At 39.2% G+C, this 27,819-nt stretch overlaps 1 protein-coding gene across 3 annotated transcripts in view; it reads left to right on the top strand.

Annotated features, from left to right (window-relative positions):
• Positions 1-27,819, top strand: part of SGCD (sarcoglycan delta) — a 625,408-nt gene that overhangs the window by 524,548 nt on the left and 73,041 nt on the right. For all 3 annotated transcript variants that reach the window (XM_065547000.2, XM_005558374.5, XM_015452192.4), the window contains one exon: positions 321-393. In XM_065547000.2, the coding sequence (XP_065403072.1) occupies positions 321-393 (73 nt within the window). The remainder of the gene's footprint in view (positions 1-320; positions 394-27,819) is intronic.

Here is a 27,819-nt window from a genome sequence, read left to right on the forward strand (position 1 = left end):
ATAGTTTCTGAGAGACAAGAGTCAGACCTTACCATTTCTAGGCATCTTTTCCTTTCTGAAGCCGAGATGGAATTTGCCTCATGGCTTCACTCTGATCTCAGAAAGAATGTTTTCGAAAGAAGTTCCTTGTTTTTTCAAAAGCTGTTTGCATGAGTGGTTCAATGCTTTCCTATCATGGAGCTCTAAAGCTGCTGGAAAAATATGTGGGAATTGGGTTGTATAATGGATTCGCTGCCTTTAGCTCCAATCAGTGTGCTGATTGTGCCTCCAGGTGACTCCAGTATCTCCAATCTCTGTTTGCTTTTCTCTTTTGTTTACAGGAGCGGAGGGCACAGTGTTCCCTAAATCTATAGAAACACCTAATGTCAGGGCAGAGCCCTTCAAGGAACTAAGGTAAACTTCTGACTTTGGTTTGCATTGATTAATGGCTATCGCCTTGCTCTGTGCAACTGGCCAATGATTCATTCTGAATAAATAATAAGTGTCACAACGTGAATACATAAATTAAAAGAGGTTGGAGAGAACCAGAAGGTAAGCTACAACCAAAAGAAAATTTTCTTTGAGAACTTAAAATTGAGGATCTGGGTGGGGTAAAAGGTTGCCCACTTTGTGAAATTTAGATTCATTCATTTGGAATGTTTGTTATCTGCTGTATTTTGTGGTATCCAAAATCTATCCAGTTAGAGAACTAGTTGGTAATTGGTTCTGATCAGCCCAAAGAAAAATGATATCTAAAAGAAGCTGAAGTCTAAATATAATACAGATGTCTTACTGTGTAACAAACTCTCCACTACTTGGGGTGGTATGGTACTAGACAGAACCCCCTTCTGCAGATGTTCCAGGTGCTGATGTTAATCTTCAAATATTTATAAATGCGCTGCCTTAGCAGAGAATGACTCTGAGATGCTGTGTACTCAGCACCAGCAACTAAGGAAAACACAAAAGAACAGATAGATGGATAAACAGACAGACAGACAGACAGACAGACAGAGGGCCTGGAAACCATTCCAGCCACCAAACAACCATCCGATTGTCCCTCCCCACAAAAGGTATTTAAAACGGTATGTTGAAACAAATAGAACTATTCTTTCTATTGCTTCAGTTATTCATCATAATTGTGATGAATTCAGTGAACACTGGCTTTTTTTTTTTTTTCCATTTCTGGTAGTTCTTTTACCTAAAAGCAATCATAAATCACCAAATGACCATTTATGGCACTGAATAACTATTTCATAATAGACATCAACCATAGGCACATGTACTTGCATTGCACAAATCATATCTACTCTTTCATGATGCAGTCTGAAGATCTATGCTTTGCTAAAAAAGCAAGAGCCATGTTCGAGCTTGTGTTTCTCTTAACAGAAGCACATGCTCAGTAAGTGGAAAATGTATCACCTCATTATAAAACCCATAGCATTTTTTGCAAAGTCTATAAGTCTGGATGGCTGTAAGGAATAAATTGGGCCAAAGGCAGAGGACAGTTGGTGGAGAATGAGTATCTTTTCATAACAAAATCCCACATAGAGTGTGCTGTATTTTTAAGATTACACATCACACCACAAGGTTCTACTTTTTACTAGCATAACCATCTTCAGCAGAGCTTCCACATGAACTTACCTGATTCTCTGTCAGCCAGTTCCTATGTTTCATATAAGGTACTGAAGCTAGAATCTTTTAAGCAAATGTATCTGAGTAAACTTGCATGTTAGGACTCTACGAGAAAGAGTTATTGCCTGAGAGTACAATGAACCCTCACATTTGTGATGGAAGAGGTCTTTCGAGACAAGCTAATGAGTGGCCTTGTTCCCTTTCTTTTCACAGTCCTCTGTAGAAGCAGGTTTCTTACAGAACTAGTCAGTAATTAGTGATGATTAGCCCCAAGAAAAAGTGCTGTCTAAAAGAAGCAGGACTCTAAATACAATACAGATAATTTTCTGTGGAACAAAGCTTTTCATTACCTAGAAGATTTGGGAAATATAAGAGGAAAGGAGTTAGGCTGCCTTATCTTTAAGCAGTAAAGTAAATCTTCTGTAGTTAAAAACAAACCCAACCCAAACCAGGGAAACAAAAAGACAACTCTCCAAGCATTAGCCCACTCTAGAGATGCATAGCCTAAAGAACATGGAGCAGAGTATTTGCACATGTTATGCTGGAGACATAATTGTAGTGTTTGTTACACAACTTTTAAACAACCTTGAAACTTGCCTTTAAAAAGTTAAACCTCCACAATTTACACGTAAATCTCCTAAGTCCAGTGCAACAAAATAAATAAAGATTTTGTGTAGTTGGTTTATCTTCCGTGCTTCTTCTAAAGTTATAGGTATGTCCCACAGAGGCTAGAAAGCATGAAATTTTTAAAAATAATTTCAATTTTCATTTTAGATTCCAGGATACACGTGTAGGTTCGTTACATGAGTACACTGCATGATGCTGAGGTTTGGAGTACAAATGATCCATCACCCAGGTAGTAAGAGTAATACCCAATAGGTAGTTTTTCAGCCTTTTGCCTTTTCTCTCTCCTCATCTAGTAGTCCCTCCGTGTCTTTTGTTCCCATCTTCATATTCATGTGTATCCAGTGCTCAGCTCCCACTTATTAGTGAGAATGTGCAGTATTTGGTTTTCTGTTCCTGTGTTAATTTGTTTAAGATAATGGCCTTCAGCTATATTCATGTTGCTGCAGAGAACATGATTTTGTTATTTTTTTATGGCTTTGTAGTGTTCTATGGTATATATGTACCACATTTTCTTTGTCCAGTCTATCACTGACAGACATCTAGGTTGATTTTTGTGTCTTTACTATTGTATATTGCAATGAATATACAAGTGCCTATGTCATTTTGATAGAACAATTTATTTCCCTTTGGGTATATATCCAGTAATGGGATTGCTGGGTCAATTGGTAATTGTGTTGTCAGTTCTTTGAGAAATCTCCAAATAATGGCTGACGTAATTTACATTCCCACAGCAGTGTATAAGCATTCCTTTACTCCACAGTCTCACCAGCATCTGTTGTTTTTTGACTTTTTAATGATAGTCATTCTGAGTGATGTGAGATAGTATCTCATTGTGGTTTTGATTTGTGGTGTGCAGCATTTTTCATGGTTTTTGGCCATGTGTATGCCTTCTTTTGAGAGGTGTCCTTTTATTTCTTTCACTTTTTAATGGGGTTGTTTTTTGCTTGTTGAATTAAGTTCTTTATAGATATTATATCTTTGTCAGATATTAGACCTTTGTTGGGTGCGTAGTTTGATAATATTTTCTTCCATTTTGTAGACTTGCTGTTTATCCTGTTGATAGTTTATTTTCCTGTGCAGAACCTCTTTAGTTTAATGAGGCTCCACGTGTCAATTTTTGGTTTTGATGCAATTGCTTTTGAGGACTTAGTCATAAACTCTTTCCCAAGGCCTATGTCCAGAATAGTATTTCTGAGATTTTCATATAGAATTCTTATAATTTGAGGTCTTCTATTTAAATATTTAATCCATCTTTAGTTAATTCTTAAATATGGGGAAAGGTAGGAGTCCAGCTTTATTCTTCTGCATGTGATTAGCCAGCTATCCCAGCACCATTTATTGAATAGGGAATCCTTTCCACATGCTTATCTTTGTTGACTTTGTCACCGATTAAATAGCTATAGGTATGAGACTATTTCTGGTTTCTCTATTCTGTTCCATTGGTCTACATGCCTATTTCTGTATGAATACCATGCTGTTTTGGTTATGGTAGCCTTAAAGTACACTTTGAAGCTGAGTAATGTGACAGCTCTGGAGTTGTTCTTTTTGCTTAGGATTGCTTTGGGCTCTTTTTTGGTTCCATATGAATTTTAGGATTTTTTTTTCTAATTCTGTGAAAAAATGACATTGGTAGTTTTTAGATTACATTGGGCAGTCAGACCATTTTAACAGTATTGATTCTTTCATTGATTCCATGAGCATGGAATGTTTTCTCATTTGTTTTGTCAACTGTGATTTGTATAAGTGGTGGTTTATAGTTCTCCTTGTAGAGATCTTCTTCCTCCTTGGTTAGATGCATTCCTAGTTACTTTATTTTTTGTATGGGATTGCTTTCTTGGTTTGGCTCTCAGCATGAATATTATTGATGTATAGAAATTCTACTGATTTTTGTAAAATGATTTTATTTATCTTTATCAAAGTCATTTCAGTCCTAGGAGCCTTTTGGTAGAGTCTTTAGGGTTTTCTAGCTATAGAATCATATTGTTGGACTGGGTGTGGTGACTCACACCTGTAATCCCAATGTTTTGGGAGGCCAAGGCTGGAGGATTGCTTGAGCCCAGGAGTCTGAGACAAGCCTGGGCAACATAGTGAAACCCTGTCTCTACCAAAAGAAAAAAAAAAATTTATAGCCAGATGTGGTAGTGATGCATGTCTACAGTCCCAGCTGCTTGGGAGGCTAAGGCATGAGGATAGCTTGAGCTCAAGAATTTGAGTTTGCAGTTAGCTATGATTGCACCACTGCTCTCCAGCCTGATGGCAGAGCAGGACCCTATTTTTCTCTCTCTCTCTCTTTCTCTCTCTCTCTCTCTCACTCTCTCTCTCTCTCTCTCTCTCTCACACACACACACACACACACACACACACACACACACACACAGAATCATGTTGTTAACCAAGAGAGATAATTTGACTTCTTTTTTTATTTATTTCTTTTGGCTGATTGCTCTGGCAAAGACTTCAGTACTGCGTATAGAAGTGATAAAAGTGGGCATCCTTGCCTCATTCCTGTTCTTAAGGGGAATGCTTCCAGCTTTTGCCCATTCAGTGTGACGTTGGCTGTGTGTTTTTCATAGATGGCTCTTATTTTTTTGAGGTATGTTCCTTTGATGCCTAGTTTTGTTTTTTTGTTGAGGGTTTTTCTCATACAGGGATATTGGATTTTATTTAATGCTTTTTTCTGTATGTCTTGAGATGATCATATGGTTTTTGTTTTTAATTCTGTTTATATGATGAATCACATTTATTGATTTTCATATGTTGAACTATCCTTGCATCACAGGAATAAGGGCTATTTAATGATGGTAAATTAACTTTTTGATGTGCTGCGGGATTTGGTCTGCTAGTATTTTGTTGAGGAATTTTGCATGTGTGTTTGATGAACAGGGATATTAACCTGTAGATTTCTTTTTTCGTTTTGTCTTTAAGAGGTTTTGATATTAGGGTGATGCTGGTTTCCTAGAATGAATTAAGGAGGAGTCCTTCCTCCTCGGTTTTTTAGAATAATTTCAGTGGAATTGGTACCAGCTCTTCTTTGTACATCTGGTAGAATTTGGCTGTGAATCCATCTGGCCTGGGGCTTTTTTTGCTAATGGGTTTTTATTACTGATTCAGTTTCAGAACTTGATCTTCACTCTGTTCGGGGTTTCAATTTCTTCCTGATTCAACCTTGGAAGGTTGTGTATTTCCATGAATTTATCCATTTCCTCTAGATTTCCTAGTTCGTGTGCATAGGGGTGTTCATAATAGTCTTTGAGGGTCTTTTGTATTTCTGTGGGGTAGCTTGTAATGTCACCTTTGTCATGAAAACATAAAAATATTTTCTTGTGTAATTCTAAAGCTTGCTTTTTTTTTTTTCTTTTTTCTTTTCTTTTTTTTTTTTTTTTTTTTTTGCCCCTGTTGTTCAAATTGTGATAGCCTGGACGGAGTCAGGGACCTAGAATGTCATAATTTAACTCCTTCATCCTTTTGAAATTTTTTAAAATGGTGTTTTATAGGAATGTCTCTGACCAATTGAAAAGATGAACAATTATTGATAGATTAGCCCAGACCAGTGTGTCTGTCAATGTTTTATATTTGTCATTTCATGGTGCCACATGCTACTCCATGCTATTGATTGCTATTGACCTTGGATATTGTGTAAATTGTTAATGAACTTGGTGACTAACTCTTCTGGTCTCTGGCTTTAGCACTGGGTCAGTCTTACTTGCCCACATTCACACTGCTATGTCTTCTAGATTTCAGAAAATAGAATAAGTGAGGTTCCTGGACTTGTACTAGCAAATAAAGCTAGATAGACTCTTTAGGTGAAGTGAAAGTGGTCCATTCTTCAGTGGTAGCAAAATGGAGGGAAAAAAGCACTGTGCTAGGAGTTGGGCGCCTAATGCCAACCCACTGTAGGGGCCAAGGGAAAGTTTCCCTTTCACTATCTGCAGATTCACTAAAAATAAACTGACAGGCCGCGCGCGGTGGCTCAAGCCTGTAATCCCAGCACTTTGGGAGGCCGAGGCGGGTGGATCACGAGGTCAGGAGATCGAGACTATCCTGGCTAACATGGTGAAACCCCGTCTCTACTAAAAATACAAAAAACTAGCCGGGCGTGGTGGCGGGCGCCTGTAGTCTCAGCTACTTGGGAGGCTGAGGCAGGAGAATGGCGTGAACCCGGGAGGCGGAGCTTGCAGTGAGCCGAGATCACGCCACTGCACTCCAGCCTGGGAGACACAGCGAGACTCCGTCTCAAAAAAATAAAAAAATAAAAATAAACAAAAAAAAAAAAATAAACTGACAACAGGCAGATTAAAAGCAGAAAAGGCATAATAAAAAATTTACCTTAATATGTACAGCACAGGGGGATTGTAGGAGAACAATTACCCAATAACCAATGAGATACAGATGCTTATAGGCCTTTCTTCATAGGGGAGGGGAGATGAGGAAAATGTAGCATTTTGGGAGTAGTAAATGATTTTAGGGCAAAATAAATGGACTTGGGGAACATAGAATGGTCTGGGACAAAGTTTGTTGGGCCTGCAGAGCAGATGATGTCTGCCAAATGATTCTCTTTGAAATACTGAACAGGACTGAAACAGAAAACAGTGGTTTGTGACAGAATTCTGTCCAGGTGTGTTGCCGTACTTCAGTCTTTCTTCCTACAGTATGAGTCATTAATAAAAACTCAGGGAAGGAACCAACGGTAATTGTTTTTTTCTTTCCTTTGGGGGCTGTCCAAGCTTTAGGCAGATAAGGGAACTTCAGAAAATAGCTTCTTCCAGACTCTCTGCTGGTCTCCAAGAGCCTTAAATTTAAAATATCAAGCCAGGGTGCCGTATTTTGTTGTATTAGTTTCTGAGCCCTAATATCCCTCTGTGGCCTTGAGCTAATTGTGCAGCCCTGTCTGTGAAAAGGCAGGGCACTTCTAGCTCTAAACAGCAAATCCTTTTGTATCATTTTGACTCTTGGTTTCAAAATAATTTTAAAGTTGAAGAAGAGTTATAAAATTTATACAGATAATTATCATCTACCTTCACCCAGTGTTCGCCGAAGTTAACATCTTACATATCTGTGGGATAGTTACCACAACTAAGAAATTAACATTGTAGTCCTATAATATCATGCTTTACATAAGATTTGTTTAAAGGAATGAAATCACCTGAATGACTTATAGATTTAAAAATATGTAAAAAGGACTTTAACAGAAAAGCTATTTGTTAAGAGGTGAATGTATAGATCCTTAAAATTCTCACTGCAGTTACGTTGGAATGTTTTTATTGAGGGTTTTTTTTTTCTTTAATATTCTATATCCAGATTTTCTTGGTCTTACTTGTCAATAATAGAAAACAAATGGATTTAAAAGACCACACCTTATTTATACACAGACTGTCTTTCAAAATAGACAAGCAGAAACTTAAATATACGTGCTCCTCATCTAATCAAACGTGAGAAAATTACATCTATTTTAAAAAGCTTCTCCATCGGAGTAACATTTGTGTCCTCAAACCTCTATCTTGGCTGCTAGAGGTTTTCTGTTTGTTCTTATTTTGTTGTTGTTGTTGTTTGCTCGTTTGTTAACAAAAACCAGATTTAAACTGGTATTTCTTCCTAGAAGATGTCAGTTAAAGGAGAGGTAGCTTCCTCTTTGCTACAGTTTTGGTTCATTGCCTTTTTGTTTTTGTTTCTGTTTTTGTTCTCAGAGTTACTATATTTGCAGTCTTTGGTTAAGATGTTTGCAAATAATCCAGAGTTGAGCTCAAATTTTCAAAAACCCAAAATGCTTTTCTCCAGACAAATAATGAGTGTTACAAAGGTCTATGCCAAGCATCCATCTCAAGTAATGTTTGTTGACTTTATTCCTGCAGGCTAATTCTGAAGTAAAGACACGTTCTGGATTCCAGACTATACTTAAAATTATACTGGGCACTATACCCATCCCTTGAAATGAGAAAAACTCATCTTGAGTTGAAATCGTATTTTAATAAATTCACGATCTTAAACTATGAATATCTTAATATTCACTTATTCACTGTTTCCCCCCACCCCCCGAAGTCTGTATAAAGACAAATGGAAAAATCACTGATCTCAGACTGTTCATGATCTGAAACAGGAAATAGGCCATTCAGTTTTGCATATGTATTTTCCATAGGAACAGAGGCTTCCTTTGAATGCCTTCCTTGCTCTAAAGATTCCTTTCAACTGTAAAGTTTCCTTATAGGATTCTGATCCTACAAGAATAGGAAGTAGACTGTGAAATCTTCTTTCTCAGGTACATGCCATGGCAAATGCTAAAAAAGAAAGTTACATAGACTACTACATTAACTAATATAGCCAACTTTGTTGTCCTAAATATCCCCCAAAGCTTGGAAGGAACCATGAAATGTCAAGTCAAAATGTCTTTATGAAAAGAATTCTTCATGTTCACACTCAGCTAATATGGTGATGTGCTCTTACATTACATAAAATTATTTACATAAAGTAATTTTTAAAATTTCTTGGAATGCAGAAATAAAATGAGAACTCAAATGATTGATAGTGAAAGAGAATACAATAGAAATATCATCCCCCAATACAATGTCGTGTGATAATTAACATGAACCAAGCCAGAGAAAAATGGAGAATTACAAAATCTACTTAGAAGAGTTAAGTAAAGTTGCCCAAAGGAGTTGGTGTTTTGATTGAAAGAAGAGTGAAAAGGTAAAAACCAACAAATCCGTCTAAGAATTCAAAAGGAATGGTTCTCTGGAACCATTTAGGGTAGGGGCAAACAGCCTAGCATATTTCTGTAACTCCTCAAAATGTTACTGGGTATTTACAAAACTTGAGTTTTATAATGTAATTTTCCTCATAACAGTTGCATTCTTTAAAAAATTGTATGAAGGCAATTTCAGATATGGTTGCAGAAGACTTTAAAGATTTTTATAAGTTTTAAAATTCAGTGCACTACTTAATTTAGAACTAAAAATTTCACTAATCTCAAATCTATTGAAAAGAGCTTGAAATAAATAAGGCATTACTCTGTTATTATTTATTTTTCCTCATAATACTACCAGAGTTTAATGACAAAGCAGAAAGATTGTAAGATACATCTGTCACTCCCACTATTATGCACTTGAACATCCTGTAGGGTTTCTTTCTTTTTTTTTTCTTTTTAATAGAAACATACTAAATCTGAAGTCCTTTGGGAATGTGTGAGATTTAAAGTCTGTGTTCGGTGGCTCAAGCCTGTAATCCCAGCACTTTGGGAGGCCGAGACAGGCGGATCACGAGGTCAGGAGATCGAGACCATCCTGCAGTGAGCTGAGATCCGGCCACTGTACTCCAGCCTGGGTGACAGAGCGAGACTCCGTCTCAAAAAAAAAAATAAAAATAAAATAAAATAAAATAAAAATAAATAAAAAAATAAAGTCTGTGTTTATCATTGGGAAACAAGGATTAGACAAGGCTTGCACAAGTTGACAAAAATGAATTTATTTCTTTAATTTTATGTTAGAATGTCTATAGCCAACTAAATATTTATAGGCTGTCTGTGATTTATAAATTTAAACTATCAAAACAGTCTATTAGAGCTGTAGGGCTGAATTAATTAGAGGCTTGGTAATTCTCCCCACACCACTGACAGTTACAGTACCAAAATATTGGATGAATAGTCTGACTTTTAAAAACATACAGGTTGAGGCCAGGTGTGGGGTGGCCCATGCCTGTGATCCCACATTTTGGGAGGCTGAGGCAGGAGGATCACCTGACCTCAGGAGTTCTAGATCAGCCTGGCCACCATGGTGAAACCCCATCTCTACTAAAAATACAAAAATTAGCTGGGTGTGGTGGTGCATGCCTGTAATCCCAGCTACTGGGGAGGCTGAGGCAGGATAATCACTTGAACCCAGGAGGCAGAGGTTGCAGTGAGCTGAGATCACGCCACTGCACCCCAGCCTGGGTGACAGAGTGACTTTGTCTCAAAAAATAATAAATTAAAATTAAAATTAAAAAAACATATAGGTTGAGCATCCCAAATCCAAAATTCAAAAATCCAAAAGGTTCTAAAATCGAAAACTTTTTGAGGACTGACATAAAGCTCAAAGGAAATACTCATTGGAGCATTTCAAATTTCAGATTTTCAGATTTGGGATGCTCAACCTGTAATGCAGATATTTCAAAATCTGAAAAAAATTCATAATTCAAAACACTTCTGGTCCCTTATTTCAGATAAAGGATCCTCAGCCTGTATAAACATACATATTGAAAGTGAAACAGACACGTACAAAGAGACAGAGAGACAGACACACGGAGAAGTATATATTGAGCTTCTTAGCTGTGGGTACGTGGTATATGGGGCAGTATGACTGAATACCATTGTGGAAGAAATCCCTAAATTTTCTCCCTTTTGAACAGTTTGCAAACATGTTCTGTAATTGTCTTCATCTCTACTTCTCTCCCTTTCCCCACACACCCCAGCAATCCATGTACTTACACTAAAGTTTTTAGTTTTGTTTTGCATTTATAGGATTAATAATTATTTGGTCATAAGCACAAATACTGAAGTGATTGAAGGAGAAGGGAACACTACAGTGGACTAAATAACAGCATAGTTATTCAAGGGCCTTACAAAGTAGAATCATGAACGACATCCATGTTGGTCAGCAGTCTGTACTTTGAAGGCATCCTGCCCTGGGTTTGAATTTGGCCTAAATGCCTATCTGCTTTGTGAATTCAGGCAAGTCTCTTAAGCTCTCCTAGGTCTAATGCCTAGAACATAAGACAAGTTCTGAATGTAACCTCAACAAATGTTAGTATTTTGGAGGAAAAGGCAAGCAGCTGTCTTTCATCAGGGCTCAAGAACTCAGACAGGAATTCTCAGAGCTTAGAATGTCATCAACCAGTACAAAGTTTGTATCAAATCATGGTAACCAACAATTATCTTTCAATTAAGGACAAAATAACTACCGTGCTTACATTTACTATTAACAACACGCACATAAGAAAGGATATTTCAACTAACAGAGTTCACGTAATCTTAGAATAAAACACAGTTCCATGAGTCAGATCCATTGAACTATATTAATATATTAACGTGTCATTATGTTGCCTATATTTTCTCATTTTGCCAAAGACCCAAGTGACTTCATCACAACTGTCCTCGTCGCATGTTGTGTAGTGCCTGCCCAGAAAACAGGAGGGTCCAAAAGCCACAGACTAAGGCATAATGTGATCCTCTTGATTTTAAGATCACCCATCCCCCAAACTGACATACAGTTGTCTCTCTTTCAAGACTAGTTAACCCAAATATGTATGTTCCTTTTCTCCCTTTCTTTCCTTTCCTCTTGTATCCCAACATTCTTCCTTCTCCTTTTCCCTATTAGTATCAGTACTATAGTTTGAATTTGACTACGTATTTCATTTTTCTCCCTTAGCCCCAGTATTTCTCCAGGATGCCCTTTTCATCCTAGAGTTCTCTTAGAGTGTAGAAGGCAAAAAAACAAAACAAAACAAAAGGGGCAAAATAAAAGTGATGCTTCAATATTTGAGCCATTTCCATCTTCTCCCTTGATCTATTTATCAAAAACTCTTATACAAATGTGACAGAAATTATATTTTAAACAAATTAAACCTATGTGTTATATATTCATTTCCTGTATACATTGTAATTCTTCTATTAGAGACCAGGGAAGAATACATAGCAAATAACATCAAAGAGGAAAATGAGGCAAGGACATAGGGAAATCCATTTAGAAAGGAGGAAGAAGTTGAAAGCCCATCTCTTCTGTTCTCTGGTGAAGTGTGGGAAGAAGATGGGACATGTAGGAAAAGCAAGGGGTGAAATGTACACCCTGATGCTGTCTCTCCTCTGCGTCATGGAGGAGGGAAGTCAGTTAGATAGGGTTTAAGGAAAGTTGAAAGCAAAGGGTCATTGCATATTTTCAATTGAGACTCTAAGAGGAGGCCAACTGCAGAGTGGTCCCATGCCAGCTGGATTGTTAAGTGGCTGGAGAGGAAAAAAGGGCATGGGACAGCACTCTGGAATCTCCTTCAACTCCTAGAGGAAGGGTGAATGGTTTGTCAAATGGCCCACATGGAGTCCTGTCAAGGAATGCTGATGGACAACTGGTGGTGAAGGCTGGCAGGCAGCCTTCTAGAGAGACATCCTGCAACAGGGCTAAAGGTTCAAAGGTCCAGCTTGTGAGTGGAGTGGGTCTACCCTCATGGTCTACCCACACCCTTTGCAGCTGATCCTCAGTGAGCACTGAGTGGGTCCAGAGAGCCCACCACCAAATCCACTGCAGACTTCAGCACAGACTGTTAGCCAGACACTAGATGCTGATTATATGTACATTTCCTGGAATCTGAATTTTCCTTATTCTTGTCATCAGGAGGTCACATAAGCCCTTTCCCCTCTATCTTGATAATGATATCCTTAAGAAGGAGAGGAAATGTGAAAGACTGATTATTATCTTAAAGAATAAATGTAAACTTTTGGATCACAGGGAGGTTGACAAAATAAACTCAGTTTAATTTTTCCCCACAATCCATAAGGATAAGCAGTTTGAAAGAAAAAGTAATTCAGGTAAGGACAATAAAGAAATGCCATTTGCTTTGCGTGGATAAAGATGATTTGTCAAATAACCAACCTTCAAGATAGGGTATCATGCTGGTCATAAAGTATCTTATGTGACTTTGCCAAGCTTTGAAGGACATAATTCTTCTCCTCGGTATCATGTAGGAAGCACAAATATGATCAAAGGAAAAATGAAACACTTTCAGAATCCATTGTTAGGCACCTGCTATTCGTGATTTTCATTTCTCTGTAGGTCTTGAACCAGGATTGATTAGAACTGTGGTCCATAACTGATGCTCTAAACATCCTCCCCAAAAGTAGTCCTAGATATTTTAAAAATCTTTTAAATTTAACTAGGTATTGGGGAAAATGTCTTGAGTACCAAAATGTTTCACAAGCCACTCAAACTCATGACTAGACATTACTAGACCATCTATGAAAGCTAGAGCTGTTAGCGATGTGCAGTGATTGTCCCTGTCATGATCAGCCCATTCTCACCTGAATTTGAGAGGAGCAATGTGACATCATTCTCATCATTCCCAGACACGTGAATTTTACTTAAAAAGTAAAATTATATCACCTAGATTAATTTTAATGTAAAGGGTTAAAATATGAAAAAGCCCAAAAAGATAAAAATCATAATGAGAGGGTATAAAATTGTGCTTTTATCCATGTGGTCAGGACAGACGTGACACTGTAAAAATAAATGATAACCTCTCAGCTTTTTAGAGCAGAATGGGCAAGTGTGTTTATTTCCCGAAATTCCTAAGTTGTGGCCATTTTCTTCCTCAGAGTAATGTGACTTTATTGTTGTTTTTATCTTGATTAAAATGTAAGCCCCTGTCATTTATTATGGAAAGTGTCTGGGGTATATTCTGTTATTCTTCAGCAACACACAATTGCTTTCGACTCTTCCCTTTTTTCCCCTCAGTGGGATGCCCCTGCTGGGTGTATAGACAGAAAATCTTGCTTAATTACCCCTTTCATGATCTTGGCTTGAAGCCAGCTTTGTTTTATTCCACTTATAACCTTTTCAAAACAAAGAGTAATGGGAGTTTAGAGGAACAAGCTGACAACAGTTTTTACCTGAAATAAGTTGAGAACCAGAAAGTGCATTTTTAAAAAATATCAGCCAAAGGGGTTCTTATTTTTTCCTGGATCCAGAACTTTCCATGGATTATTAGAGTATAATATGAATGAGAGTAAGACTATCAGATCTCAGGGAAAACTAGAGAAGTCTGCCTAATTGCCTGGCCATGGGCTATGTGCCATGTTGGGCTAGATGTCGCTTCCTTGTTTGCTGTCCTTCAGTGACTGTCACTAACTTGAAGGTAAAATTCCAAAGCAATAGCATTCATGTACAACCTTAGACATTGCTCGAGTCATCTCCTGTTACCCTTTCCCCCTCCCTTCACCTTTTCTTAGTTGTATTTCTTCATCTGCCCTTTCCCTATTTTCCATTCCTTCCACTGAGCATGTAGTTCCTGCTGTCATATTTTAATTTCCAGTGTTCTTTATACTATGGTGGTTTCCTTTCAAAGCATCCTGTATTAATTTCATAGAGGTGCTATCTTCTCTTTTCTCTTTGAGTCTATTAACAATAGTTTCTGTCAGGTTTCTTCTGTTTTCCACATTAAAAAAAAAAAAAAGAAAGAAAGAAAAATTCAGGTCTCTGGCTTTCCGATTGGAGCTTTATCAAATGGTTGGTGATTCATGGATGTCTATTCTTTCTTTTTTTTTTATTTTTATTTTTTTATTTGAGACAGAGTCTCACTCTGTCACCCAGGCTGGAGTGCAGTGGTACAATTTCAGTTCACTGCAACCTCCGCCTCCTAGATTCAAGTGATTATCCCACCTCAGCCTCCCGAGTAGCTGTGATTACAAGCTCACACCACCACGCCTGGCTAACTTTTTTATTTTTTTAGTAGAGACGGGGTTTCACCATGTTGGTCAGGCTGGTCTCGAACTGTGGACCTCAGGTGATCCACCCACCTTGGCTTCCCAAAGTGCTGGGATTATAGACATGAGCCACTGTGCCTGGCCCTATTCATTTTTAAGAATGAAGCAGTAAGAGTCTGTTGGAAAGTTTTGTGTACATGAATGGGGCTTATTGGGTGGGGGGCTTCTAGGTAGAAGGATGAGCTGGGATTCTTAGGTGGATGCTCTGTGTCAGTGCATTTTGCATTGCCATAAAGGAATACCTGAGACTGAGTAATTTATAAAGAAAAGAGGGTCATTTGGCTCACAGTTTCACATGCTGTATAAGAAGCATGGCACTGGCATCTGCTTGGCTTCTTGTGAGGCCTCAGGAAGCTTTACCTGTGGCAGAAGACAAGAAGAGCTGGCATGTCACATGGCAAGAGAAGGGGAACAAGAAAGAGATGCTGGGCTCTTTAAAACAAGCAGCTCCCATGTGAAATAATAGAGTGAGAACTCCACTGTGAAGGCACAGTAGAGTTTATTTATTAGGGACCCGCCCCCATGACCCAAACATCTCCTTCTAGGCCCTGCCTCCATCACTGGGAGCCACATTTTAATATGAGATTTGAAAAGGATAAATATTAAAATTATATCAGACCCCAAATGTCAGAATCTGTAGGTATTTTCTCTTGGGCTGGTCAGCTTCCCCAGAGAGAAATCCTAATCCCTTGCTTAGGATAAACCTAGTTGTCAATATTGTTCATATTGGAGTCTTGGAGGTTTCACTCTTCAATACGTAGGTTTTCATGTAATTCCATTTTTAGTCCAGCACTGCTACCCTCAGCTCTCCTGCTGTCACAGATTCCAGAGTTAACCTCAAGTCTTACACAGTGAGGATGGTCTGGTTGCCAGGATGTACATAGTGAAGAAACATTCTCTAGGGGTCTTAGGGTTTCCCACAGAGACCTAAACAAATCTTCCTGAGTGCAGCCCCACCAGATGCTCCCAGCCACACAGGTGCCTGGTAGCTATGATTCCTGGGCCTGGCCATGAATTTACAGCTTGAATCAACCCACAGCTCGGTCTTCACCAAACCCACAGTCTCTTAGCTTTTAGCTTCCCATCATCTGCCAAGGAAATTACTATTTGTTGCTTGCTTTTCAACTTCCAAAGCATTGTTGACATGTTTCTTCTGTTCTTCTTCTCTCTCCCTTCCTCCCTTCATCCTTACAGGTTTGGGTCATTTTAGGGTCCATTTATAGCCATTGTATGAGTGTTTCAGGAAAGAGCGAAGGTAGACAAAGGTGTTCAGTCCAGTATTTAATCAGAAGTCCTCTCTCCCCTGTCCGTAGGCTTTAGACATCTTGCCCATTTCTTGTTTGCTGTAGAGTGCCTTAGAGCCTTCATGTTGCCGTTCTCTTTTCTTGAAGCACTCGTCTCTACTTTTTTCTAGATAATCCTATTTATGTTTCAACTCTCAACTTAAATGTCTTTTCCTAACCTAAGGACATCTTTCTTGGTACGCCCCAGGCTCACCGTACTTCCCCTATTACACACATACGCAGTGTGTGTGCCCTGCATGTGTCCATGCTCACAGATTCACTGACTGAAATGTCTTCCACCTTTGCCATTGTCTGCAAGGGGTTTCAAGTTAGATGAATCATTACAAATCCATTCCCCTCAAAAGTGTGTGTTCAGCCAGCATAAAGATGAGTAACTGTCTCCAACGCATTGTTTATGAAGGAGGGCTATCAAAGCTTTCCTGGGATCTGTAGTTATGCCTAAGCACATATTTATCCCATGGCTTTCTTTTTTCTATTCATAATATGTCATTTCCAAAGGAGAATAATCCATTCCTCTTTCATTTACTGAAAGCAGTTTTAAAACTTCACATTCCTTTTTTGTTCATGGGTTGTGCAATAGTCACGCTTCAGCAGAGCTGTGCTTCATTTGAAGCCCCTGGCCTACAGTTCCTATTCATCTTCTCAAGCATGGTTGTCGTAAGTCACAGAGGAATGCCAAGTCCTCTTTTACCCAGTTATACCTTTCATTGCCGCTTCTTATTCACAATGGAAGATGAGTTTCCAGTTCTTTGAGCTTTTTTCACAAATACAACCTGACTCATTAATGATAATTTTCCTTGCCTGGCATCTCGGCTCAAACACACTCACTCCAGAATAACAAAGCACAGAGGAATTTGAATCCCTTGACAATCCAAGCACCATACCCCTAACCTTGAATAGAAAATAGATGCTAATAAATTCAGGGTCTTAAAAATGTGAATTATAGTCATTTCACACTTCGTGGCAGCTTCATGCTGAAGAAATAGCTTAAAACTTAATTACAATGCTTGTCCCTTCCTTAAGTGCAGATGGCATTCTTCAGATAGATTTTTGCCATGACATGTGAGGAACAGAGTTGAGAAACTAATTAGTTATTCATGATGGAGAAGATTGACTGTGGACTGATTAGAGGAAAGTGTTGACACCTTCCTAACATAATGCATCTGTCTATTAGTGTATGGTTCTCCCTCTGGCTCTCATAGAAAGCTCTTTGGGAAATGATGAAAATGCCATTCAGCCTTTGAATGCAGATGTATGTATTAATAGAAAATGTGCCTGATGAGTGGGATTAAAATGGAGAGCAGAAGGTGTTAGGCTTCTTCTGATTGCCTACCCCCACAAATGACTAGGCTGCTCTTTGATGGCCATTTGTGAGACACACAACGTAATGAATTGGACATGGCCCACTTTTGGCATTGGAGAAGCTATGACAATACATTCAATACTTTCATGGCTAATTGTAAAGCAAGAAGTCAGCTGGAAAAGGATGATGTATGAAGGATTCTGTTCCCTGTTACATATAATCCCATAGCGTGAGCCATGCAGCAACTAAGTTAAGAACAGGTAAAGGCCCAATCCCCGTGTCTTTGTGCAAGGTGCGATGCTGTTACAAACAGAGAATTTTCCTCTTCATTCTTATGCCTTAGAATGGCCCAGAAGCAAAAGGGGCAGAGCCAAAAGTGAGACAACTTGATATAAGAAAGCAGTTTCTAATGGACCGAAGTGGTAAACAATCTCCCATAGTCATGGACGTCCCATCACTGAGAGACTCAAGGCAAGGGGGGGACTATCATAGCAAGACTATCATAGAGATGTGTCAGGCATCAGAAGGAGAGAAGATTTTAGCTAAATAATACTCAAGTCTGCTCTCATATGAAGATTCTAAGACTCGGGCTTCAAGTGCTGCTCAAAAATACAGTTAGATGAGGAACCTCTCATTAAGTTTAAATTCTTTGCAAAGCACTATTCCTTGAGTAGTTGAAGGACAGAATCTGTGACCGGCATCGACTCCTTTTTATGCCTTATACTATGGGTGTTTAGAAAACAATTCAGATTTTTATAGTGGTTTATAAATTTCAAGAGAGCATTTTCACAAGTACTCCTCTAAGAATTTCCTGAAGCAGAATGGGACGCAGTGACTTCATTCCCATTGTACTGATGAGAAAACTGAGAGGTTAATGTGAAATGCCTCCTGTTTGACATAATGAAATGCATATCCTTTCTCACAGCTCCATAAGACTTTAAAGTGTTGGTGGGTGACCCAGAATCTCTGTGATGGCAGCACTTGGTAAAGATGAGCAGAACCGTGGGGTCTGACTGCTGGACACCAGATCCTGCCTTTGTCACCTCCTAGAGTGTGACTCTGGCAAAATTTAAAATCCTCTTTTTGTCTCAATTCCCTCCATTGTGAAAAAGGGACAAGAACAACGCCAGCCTCAGAACAAATTTTTGAGAATTAAATGACATCATAGATATGAACTACTTCAAACATTACCTAGAATGTAGAGCTTAATAAATGTTAATTTCAGGGGCTTCATTTTTAAAGCAACAGATTGTTACTTATTCTTGAGAAAGGCCAAGGAAGTGGTCCCAGGCCAAGGAAATGGTCTTGACATTAGCTTCAGACAGTCCTAACCCTATCACTTATTACCAGGGACTTAACCTCTCTGAGCTTAGGTCTTCCCATTTGCAGAATGGGGGTGTCAATACCATTAAGTAAGAAAATCCAGGCTGAAATGCACTGAAAATCCAGGCTGATATAGGCACAATAATGTGCCTATATCTTCTGCCTTATAGATAATGGTCAGCAACAGGTTAATAGCCTATTTTGTACCAGTCCAGATAATCAAGACAGCACTAAAACAAGAATGGACCAATTAATTTGCCAGACTGGTCCCAAAATTAAAACTGAACTTTAACCCTGCTTGTGAAATGTTCTCATAGCAAAGGTATTTGCCTTTATATGAAGGCACGAGAGAGCCAAACTGTTGCTAAGGAGAGGCAAACTCAGAAACTTAAGCACTACATAGACAGTATGAAGTGGTAAACACTGTGGCTATGAATAAAAAGGTGAATTTTGTAAGTATTCATACTGCAAAGAGTTTTTGAACTTTTTCTGAATTGAATTGCAGTATGATGAGAGACAGAGTGACAGCATTGTCTAAAAATGAAAAAGAGGCTGGGCGCGGTGGCTCATGCCTGTAATCCCAGCACTTTGGGAGGCCGAGGCGGGTGGATCATGAGGTCAGGAGATCGAGACCATCCTGGCTAACACGGTGAAACCCCGTCTCTACTAAAAAAATACAAAAAAAATTAGCCGGGTGTGGTGGCGGGCACCTGTAGTTCCAGCTACTCGGGAGGCTGAGGCAGGAGAATGGCGTGAACCCAGGATGTGGAGCTTGCAGTGAGCCGAGATCGCACCACTGCACTCCAGCCTGGGCGACACAGCGAGACTCTGTCTCAAGATAATAATAATAATAATAAAATTAAATAAATATATAAGAAAAAGAATAGAATTTAAATATTAATATTTTAAAATCTAACTCTAATACTAGAGTGTGGTAATGACCAAAATACTTTCCTTCCTGACTCCTTCAGTCATTTGTAAGAAGGAGATGACTGATTAAATCAAGCTCCTTAGAGGACCAGACCAAGCAGAAATCTCAGAAACAAGACGCCTTTTCTGGCTACGTTTTATTCCTGTTGCCAACTGCTGCCAGGAATCAATAGCTCTCTCTTAACCATAGCATGGAAATGAAATTACACATTAAACTCTAATGAGATTTATTTAATTTTTCAAATGGAATATTTCATATTGTCCAAGAGAGTGTCCATTTATTTTTCAATACGTTCATAAAGTTTTTGATCCTCTATTAAGTTGCGCCCTCATGAGTTATATTGTGTTCTTTTCCCCAAAAGCCAAGTGGGTACCTATTTTTCATGTGGCTTGGGTAGACTTTTGTCTCGTAACCCCTGGTTTTTGCCACAGAACTCCTGGTCCCTGCCTGCAACCTGTTGCTGGCCCAGATTAACCTATGAGATAAAGTGGCTGCAGTGTTTTTTCCAGGAAAATTAATTATTTTTGGTAATAACAGGTAGACACCCTCTGTGACCATTAAAAGCAAACCCCAGCAGTATTTTTCAAAGGGCTGGTGACACTTGAACAGACACTGTGAATGAGTTCTACTGGATAAATAGCACACAGTCAAAATGCTGGTTCCAGGGGCTTTCTGGGGGCAGCTCTTGAAACAGGGTTGAGGGCTTTAGCCTGGGACCTCAAGACAAGGTAAGCAATGCTGGCCTTGCAGTTCATGAGCATCTCTCACATCCCACCCAAAAACCTTGATGAGCCCTGGGGATACAGCCTAGGAAGAAGGAAAAGGGACAGCAGCCTCAGAATGTCATTTCACAAGGTGAACCCATTCATAAGGCTTTGAGATGACATCTGATGTCAAAATCTGGACATTTCAGCCAAATGGATGAACTCTAGCTGAACTTGCCATGCTAAACACATAAATACCACCCAATTGAATGCATTCCTTACACAGATATTTGAATGTTTGCTATGTGTCTGCCTATATGTGCTAGGGAATCAGTGATGAGCAAGACAGATGTGGTCCCTGCCCTCGTGGAGTCTGTGTTCTAGCCAGGGAGACCTTAAATACCCAGGCAAGGTGATCAGCATTTATTGAGCACATTCCTGGGCCTACCATCAGCCTGTTTACTTTGTAAATATTATCTATTTAAACTCATTAGGAGAACCTCCTTTGGGAGAAGGCTCTTTAATCATCTCCATTTTCCAGATGAGGAGTCAAAGACTTGTAGAGTTTCAGGGGCATGCAGAAGGATGTTGAAACAGCCATCTCATTACTGGGTATATACCCAAAGGATTATAAATCACGCTGCTATAAGGACACATACACATGTATGTTTATTGCAGCACTATTCACAATAGCAAAGACTTGGAACCAACCCAAAGGTCCATCAATGATAGACTAGATTAAGAAAATGTGGCACATATACACCATGGAATACTATACAGCCATGAAAAAGGATGAGTTCATGTCCTTTGAAGGGACATGGATGAAGCTGGAAACCATCATTCTCAGCAAACTAAAACAGGGACAGAAAACCAAACACCGCATGTTCTCACTCACAGGTGGGAATTGAACAATGAGAACACTTGGACACAGGAAGGGGAACATCACACACCAGGGTCTGTTGTGGGGTGGGGGAAGGGGGGAGGGATAGCATTAGGAGATATACCTAATGTAAATGACGAGTTAATGGATGCAGCACACCAACATGGCACATGTATACATATGTAACCTGCACATTGTGCACATGTACCCTAGAGCTTAAAGTATTACAAAAAGAGTCTGGTGGAGAAAATTTTATATTTGGCTGACATTAACCCATATTCTTCTTGCTAAACCCTACCACCATGCAAAAGGAGTCCGCTCTCAGCTAGGGGACAGTAGGAACCTCAGTGTCACATTGCATTTCTTATTATCTCTATTGCATTTATTTAGGAAAGTTTTCAGACTTCCTGTTTAACTAGAAATAGCCAGAAAGAGTGAAACACCCATCTCCATGGCCTTTTGCCTCATGTAATTATTATTTACTTGCTTGCTTTATTGTTCATCTTATTTATTGGGTTGTAAATGCTAAGCCAGTGATTCCCAATGTTTGTTTCATTTTGGGACCAACTGGGGAGTTTAAAAATAATCCCGATTCCTAGTCCACATCCCAGAACAATGAAGTCAGAATCTTTAGGAGTGTGACCTAGATATCAGTATTCATCAGAACAGGCCTGTGATGCCAGGTGATACCAGGCTGTGGCTGAGGTTGAGAACTGGGTTCTAACAACACAGATCCCGTGTCAAGTGCTCTCATCACCGAACATACGGATATTGTAAGATGTGAAACAGTGCCCAGCATGTAATTGAGCACCTAGTAAATGTTTGTTGAATAACTGGGTAGGTAGAGAGACAGAGGGATGGGTGAGTGAGTGAACAAAGAAACCAATGATTGCAGCAGTTATTGGAGGTAAAATTTTAGAGTAACTATTAGATAATTCTTTACAGTTGACCTTATAAAAGTTCAGATTCTGTATACTACTGCACCAAAAAATCATGGGAGGTTGTAGATAAATACATCTGTGTATGAAAAAGTACACAGCAAACTGCAGGGTGCTCACATCATCCAGAAGTGAAATTCTCTTCGCCTTCCTTAATATGCATTAATCTCCGATCTTGGCACACTCCCATCTCGACAGTGCAAGCAGCCGTTACATCAAAGGTAATGGTTCATTATTATTTCTTCAGTGAATCATTGTTTGTCTGAAGGAAGCAGAGATAACAAAGAGGAAATTATAGTTTGTGTGGAATGATATGATTACTTGTAAACCGAGCCATAAAAAGGAAGTGTATGTGAGCAATTGAGAATTCCCTCTCTGTGCTCTCACTGCAGAACTGAGCAAAGGGAGCAGTGTATGCCCTATTAACATTTTAATTAGGGTGGGAGACAGACACTGAAGCATTTTCCACACCTGAGAAACCCACAATTTTCTTGTTACAGTGTTGATTACACCCCTGGATAACTCTGTGGAATACCAATGCCATGTTGGGCGAATCACAATGTTTTATTCTAGTTCTGATTAACATAAAAGTTCAGGTGAGTCTGTGAATATGGGAGGGAGCAACAGAAAGACCAGTGGAGAATGCAGCATTTGCATGGATTTCTGCTGATGTCCCTAGTACTGCTTTGTCCATGTATTACTTGGATGTCAGCTGAGATTATCCTCTCCTGTAATATCTACCTAAAAGTGATTGATGCAAAATGCTTTTGACAGATTGTGGAAAATCTAATGTCTTTCTAAGGACCTCCTTCTAGTTTCATGATCACCTCTGACTTTGAACTCCCGTTCTGTCAACGTATTCAGTTTAAGACCAAACACCACCACTAGACCATATATTACCTGTGTTTAAATTAGAAAAGGATACCACCTCTGAGGTCGTTTACTTCCATATGTCAGAACATTGTCATGACATGGTGATTTTGTTAGAACAAGACACTGCCATATAATGGAAAATTCTGAGAAATACACAGATCTGCCACACCTAGAATTTGAATTGCCTGTCCACACATACATGCATGTGCCACTCTTGAGCAATGCACAGTCTATATGGAGCCCTGGAAGAGCATCTCCCCATCCTGCTCAAGGGGCCATCTCATAACACATTAAGTGGGATTTGGAACTCAGCATTTTTCATTTAATTTCCACCAAAAAGACTACTTACATATGGCTCTGATGTGCACAGATTTTGCTAAAATTTTGAAAAAGCAAAACAAGCTAAAATTTCATAACAAATATTCTGTTCCAAAAAATCCCCAGGCTACATTACCTAGAACTCTATCTTCTGTAGCAGACTTTCCTTCTTTCTTGCTTTTCTACTTCACTTTTCTTGCTTTTCTTCTCCACTTTTTACTCCTAACCCCCGCCCCCCCACCACCAGATTTCTAGATTCTTTCTCATATGTATCAGTTTAGTTATCTTCTTAGTTATTCAAGTGCCTACAGACTAATGCCTCAGGGTTTTACCATTTCTTCCAACTGCCTATCAAAGTATTGTCTCAAACAAAGAGAATTCCTTCCCTAAGAGAAATTCTGGGGCAAGCAATCAGAATTTTACTTTAAATTTGGTTGCAAATATTCAAAGTATAATTAGGAGTAGTTCAGTATAGCAGCTTGTTTCTATTTACTTAAAATTCTGTAGGCTGCAAATAGGAAGGAACCTTTAAGGGAAAATAATTATTAATAATAGGAGTTGAAGATGCAAATGGCCTTTGGATATTAGCTGGTTCAGTTCTGTCATACTACAAATGGGGAAACCAAGGCATAGAGAGATGGAGTGACCTGCCTCAAGTACGCAGCTAAGTAGGGCGTTCAGCATTGGAACCAAAGTTTCCTGACCCGCGGGACTGGGTACTTTCTGGTACCTGACTTTCTTGAACACCATTTAATCTCCACTTTGTATTCTGATCACATGCCACCCTGATCTTGTGACTATTAGAATCTTGACATTAGCTTCAGACAGTCCTAACCCTATCACTTATTACCAGGGACTTAACCTCTTTGAGCTTAGGTCTTCCCATTTGCAGAATGGGGGTGCCAATACCATTAAGTAAGAAAATCCAGGCTGAAATACACTACTGGGTTTTGGAAGGCTTCTCAGAGTTCTTAGAGTACTGTATTTCATCCACTCAACTAATAAGCACATCTTACACACGTTTAGATATTAGAAATGCAAAGACGAACAAGACTTTGTCCCACCTCAGTGAACACATCACCTAATACATGTGAAAGTCAGTCTTATAATAGGCCTATGTGAAAGGGGAAAACTAGGAACAGATGTGTGTGTTGTGTCTCAAGGCAGAGTCAAAATTCACCAAGAAAACGACAAGGCAGAAGCACTTCAGTAGGGAGAGGTAACATTATATGGTATGGCATGGAGACATAAAAGCACATGCATGATGCTGAGACGGGATAGTTTCCTTGACCCCCTTTATGGGCAGGAACTGGAGTGACTCATTTCACTCAGCTTGCCACTAGTCACTCCTCGTGGGAGGGAGTGTGCCAGCGAGTGAGTGTGGGAACCAGAGTGAAGGAACACTGGGACCAGCCGGTGGCGCCTCTGGCAGGAGCAGGCTCTCTGTGGGGCCCGCAGCAGTGTCCAAGCATGGTATAGCCAAAGGTCATTCAACTCTGCCGTCTGTGGAGGGCCAAGTGCCAGTCAGCTCAGTAGGGGATCAGGGTCAGCCACTGTCCTCTCAGCACCCAGGTTCTTGTCCGGCATTCAGGAAGAATCAGGTCACAGGAACTGTTTGAAACGTGATGAATGCGGAAGACTTTACTGAGTGGTGGCGGCTCTCAGCAGAAAGGCTGGAAAGGGGATGGGAAGGTGATCTCTCCCGGAAGCCCAGCCATCTCCATCCAGGCCCCTCTCTGAAACCACACCGTCTGAAGTTAACCGCACCTATCCGTAGTCTCCAAGGCTCAGTTGCTTCTCTGCTCACCGCTCAGCTGCTCGTATCCTCTCCTCACAGCCACTGGTGTTGCTCTGCCAGCTGAAGTCTTTTATGGGCACAGGATAGGGGTGGGGCAAGCCAAAAGCAGCATTTAGATGGAAAAATAGGGTCAGCTGTTTTCACTTAGTGCTGCGGTTCCAGGCTTAAGGGTGGGTTTTAACTGGGAGAATAGCCCTTCTATATCAATATGTTGGAAGTATGATGAAAGTGTCAACAGGGTTTTAGGGCAGAGAGTAATAGATGATTATGTTTGATGCTGGAGAAGAACAGTAGGTCTGGATGATAAAGAGTCTTGAATGTCATGCCAATAATTTGGATTTCAACCTATAGATGATGGGGGAGAACACACATAATTGCAAATTAAAAGAAACTATACCATAGTCATCATTAGAATGGTTTTTTAAAGATATCATTATTCATATTCTTGATTTATTCCCAATTTGAGGTTACTGATGAAGAAGTTCTAAGTTTTCCATCTAAAAATGGCTTATGTCAAATGACGTTGCCAAAGCAAATGCTATTATGAAAGTGAAAATATAATCTCAGCAGGCTTTTATTTAACTGAGAGCTAGCATAATGAAGGAGTTTACTGTTCCTAAAGCAACATGTTCTCAGCCACTGGATTTAATGAAAACCTGCTTAGAGTCTATACAAAAAGGGTGAAAAGTGAGGTGCCTTTTCTGTCCGGTATATTTCTCAGGAACTGACTTACAAAGGATCAAATATGACACGTTACTGACTTATTCAAGGATTTATACCTTAAAAAAAAGAGAAAAGATAATGTAGAATGTCACTGTAATTAAAAATACATAGCTGTGGCCAATTATAGCTGTTGCCACAACTATAATAGCATGAAATGCACAAGCAGTAAATGTATAGGTTTCTTCTCTTTGAGAAATAAAATGCTGTTTTCACATAGGATGTTATAGGCATCTGAATATTTAAAAATAAGATTCTGGAAGGCATGAGCAGAAGTGTACAAATTAAATAGGTTCTAATGTGTACAAGTCGCAAGAAGAAAATTATGTGGAAAACAACTTTTAGGCTGAAAGAAGTAATAAAACACAAATCTGTTGACTTTCACTTGACCCCTGTTCTACAAAATCAAACCGTATAAATGCAAAAGTCTGTTCAGCTTCTGTTGAAAAGGCAATATACTTCAGACTTGCCTTAGGGTTAACACAGTGACCAAGGCAAAGAAAAAGAATGTAGTATGGACAAGGAACATTAAAGTTCTAAGGAGAAAGCTGATTGGAAATGTAGGAAGAAACCAGCATGTCCAACTGTGAAGAGAGTCGGAGGATATCATTTGATCAGCAGGGGCTGGGTTCTTCAGGCCTTTGTGGTATTGGGGGTCAAGGACCAGGGGAGGCTTAGTTTACACTTGAGAACACTTAGTAATGACTTTGGAAGCAACATTAGTACCGAGGGTCTCCAAAGTATTGACATAGAATGTACATATGCACACAGTAGATTAAGGGTGTTAAGCAAAGCTGATACCAACATTTCCCATTCCCGTGCGTCCTCTTCTTAGCACACATTCACACAGGAAGTTTAACTTACAATCCCCAAGAAAGCAAAGGATATTAAAACAGTTGAGGCATTACAGTGAAATAGGTAAGTTATGGAAGGGAAAGGCATGATTTCACTAATGTTTCTCTGACAGAATGGAGTGGGGTGATCTGAGTGGATAGCCAAGCCTTAAAGGAAACAGATGCCCAAGATATATAGATGTTTAGTTCTATCGAATGAATCACATTAGATTGTAGGAAACACCTGAATGTAGGATTTTTCGTGTTGTAAGATTTTATTGAGTTGATAAACTACATAAGCTTTTGAAACAGACACAGGCCCATTTACTTCTGCTTTTGTTGCACATTCACTTTTAGGTGTATTTCCTTCATGTTTGTATCCATAATTAGCCAAAAGCATCATGCGAACATTTTATCCCCAGTGTCAAACGCAGTGCCTAATGCATGGAAGCTAGTAAATATTTGTTGAAGGAGAGATAAATAAGATTAAATCCAAGTCAGCTGATGTGGCTAATCCTAAGAGAAGGGATGAGCAATTCTGTAGACAACATTGTATTTTGCTGAGTTATAGAACTTCTTCTATTTCTCTGGCCTGACACAAGTCTAAATGTCTTTATTAGACAAAAACAAAAAAACCTTCCTGGTAAGTTAATTAAGAAGAATGACAAAGTCAGCAGTTACAAAGCATCTAAGCCCCTATACAGTACCTTGAGCTTTGGATTTGCATAGACCTGAGTGAAATCCCTGGATTTGCCACTACACAGTCACGTGATCTTGAGCAACTCTCCTTAACTCCTGGATGCTCAGTTGTTCCATCTGAAAAGACAAATTGTAATTGATTCATCTCATAAGGCCTCTACAATATTTGGTAGACAGAGTACCAGCACACAGAAACATCTAATGGAATGACATAGGTATTCTAATTCAAGGGAAACTTTCAAGAGTTTAAGATTAATTCAGTGAGACTCCACAAAAAGTTGAGACCAAACTACAAAAATGACAGCTCAACGAATTTTAACTCATATGTTCACTAGTTGATTGTCTCATGTACAAAACCGTAGATTCATAAGCCAGGGATGAAGTTTGTCTTGTTTATTCCCATGTGGTACTAAGTACAGGGCCCTGCACATAGTAGGTCATTAACAACATTTGAATAATAA

Source organism: Macaca fascicularis, chromosome 6 (genome assembly GCF_037993035.2).
Source record: "Macaca fascicularis isolate 582-1 chromosome 6, T2T-MFA8v1.1".
Taxonomy (NCBI): domain Eukaryota; kingdom Metazoa; phylum Chordata; class Mammalia; order Primates; family Cercopithecidae; genus Macaca; species Macaca fascicularis.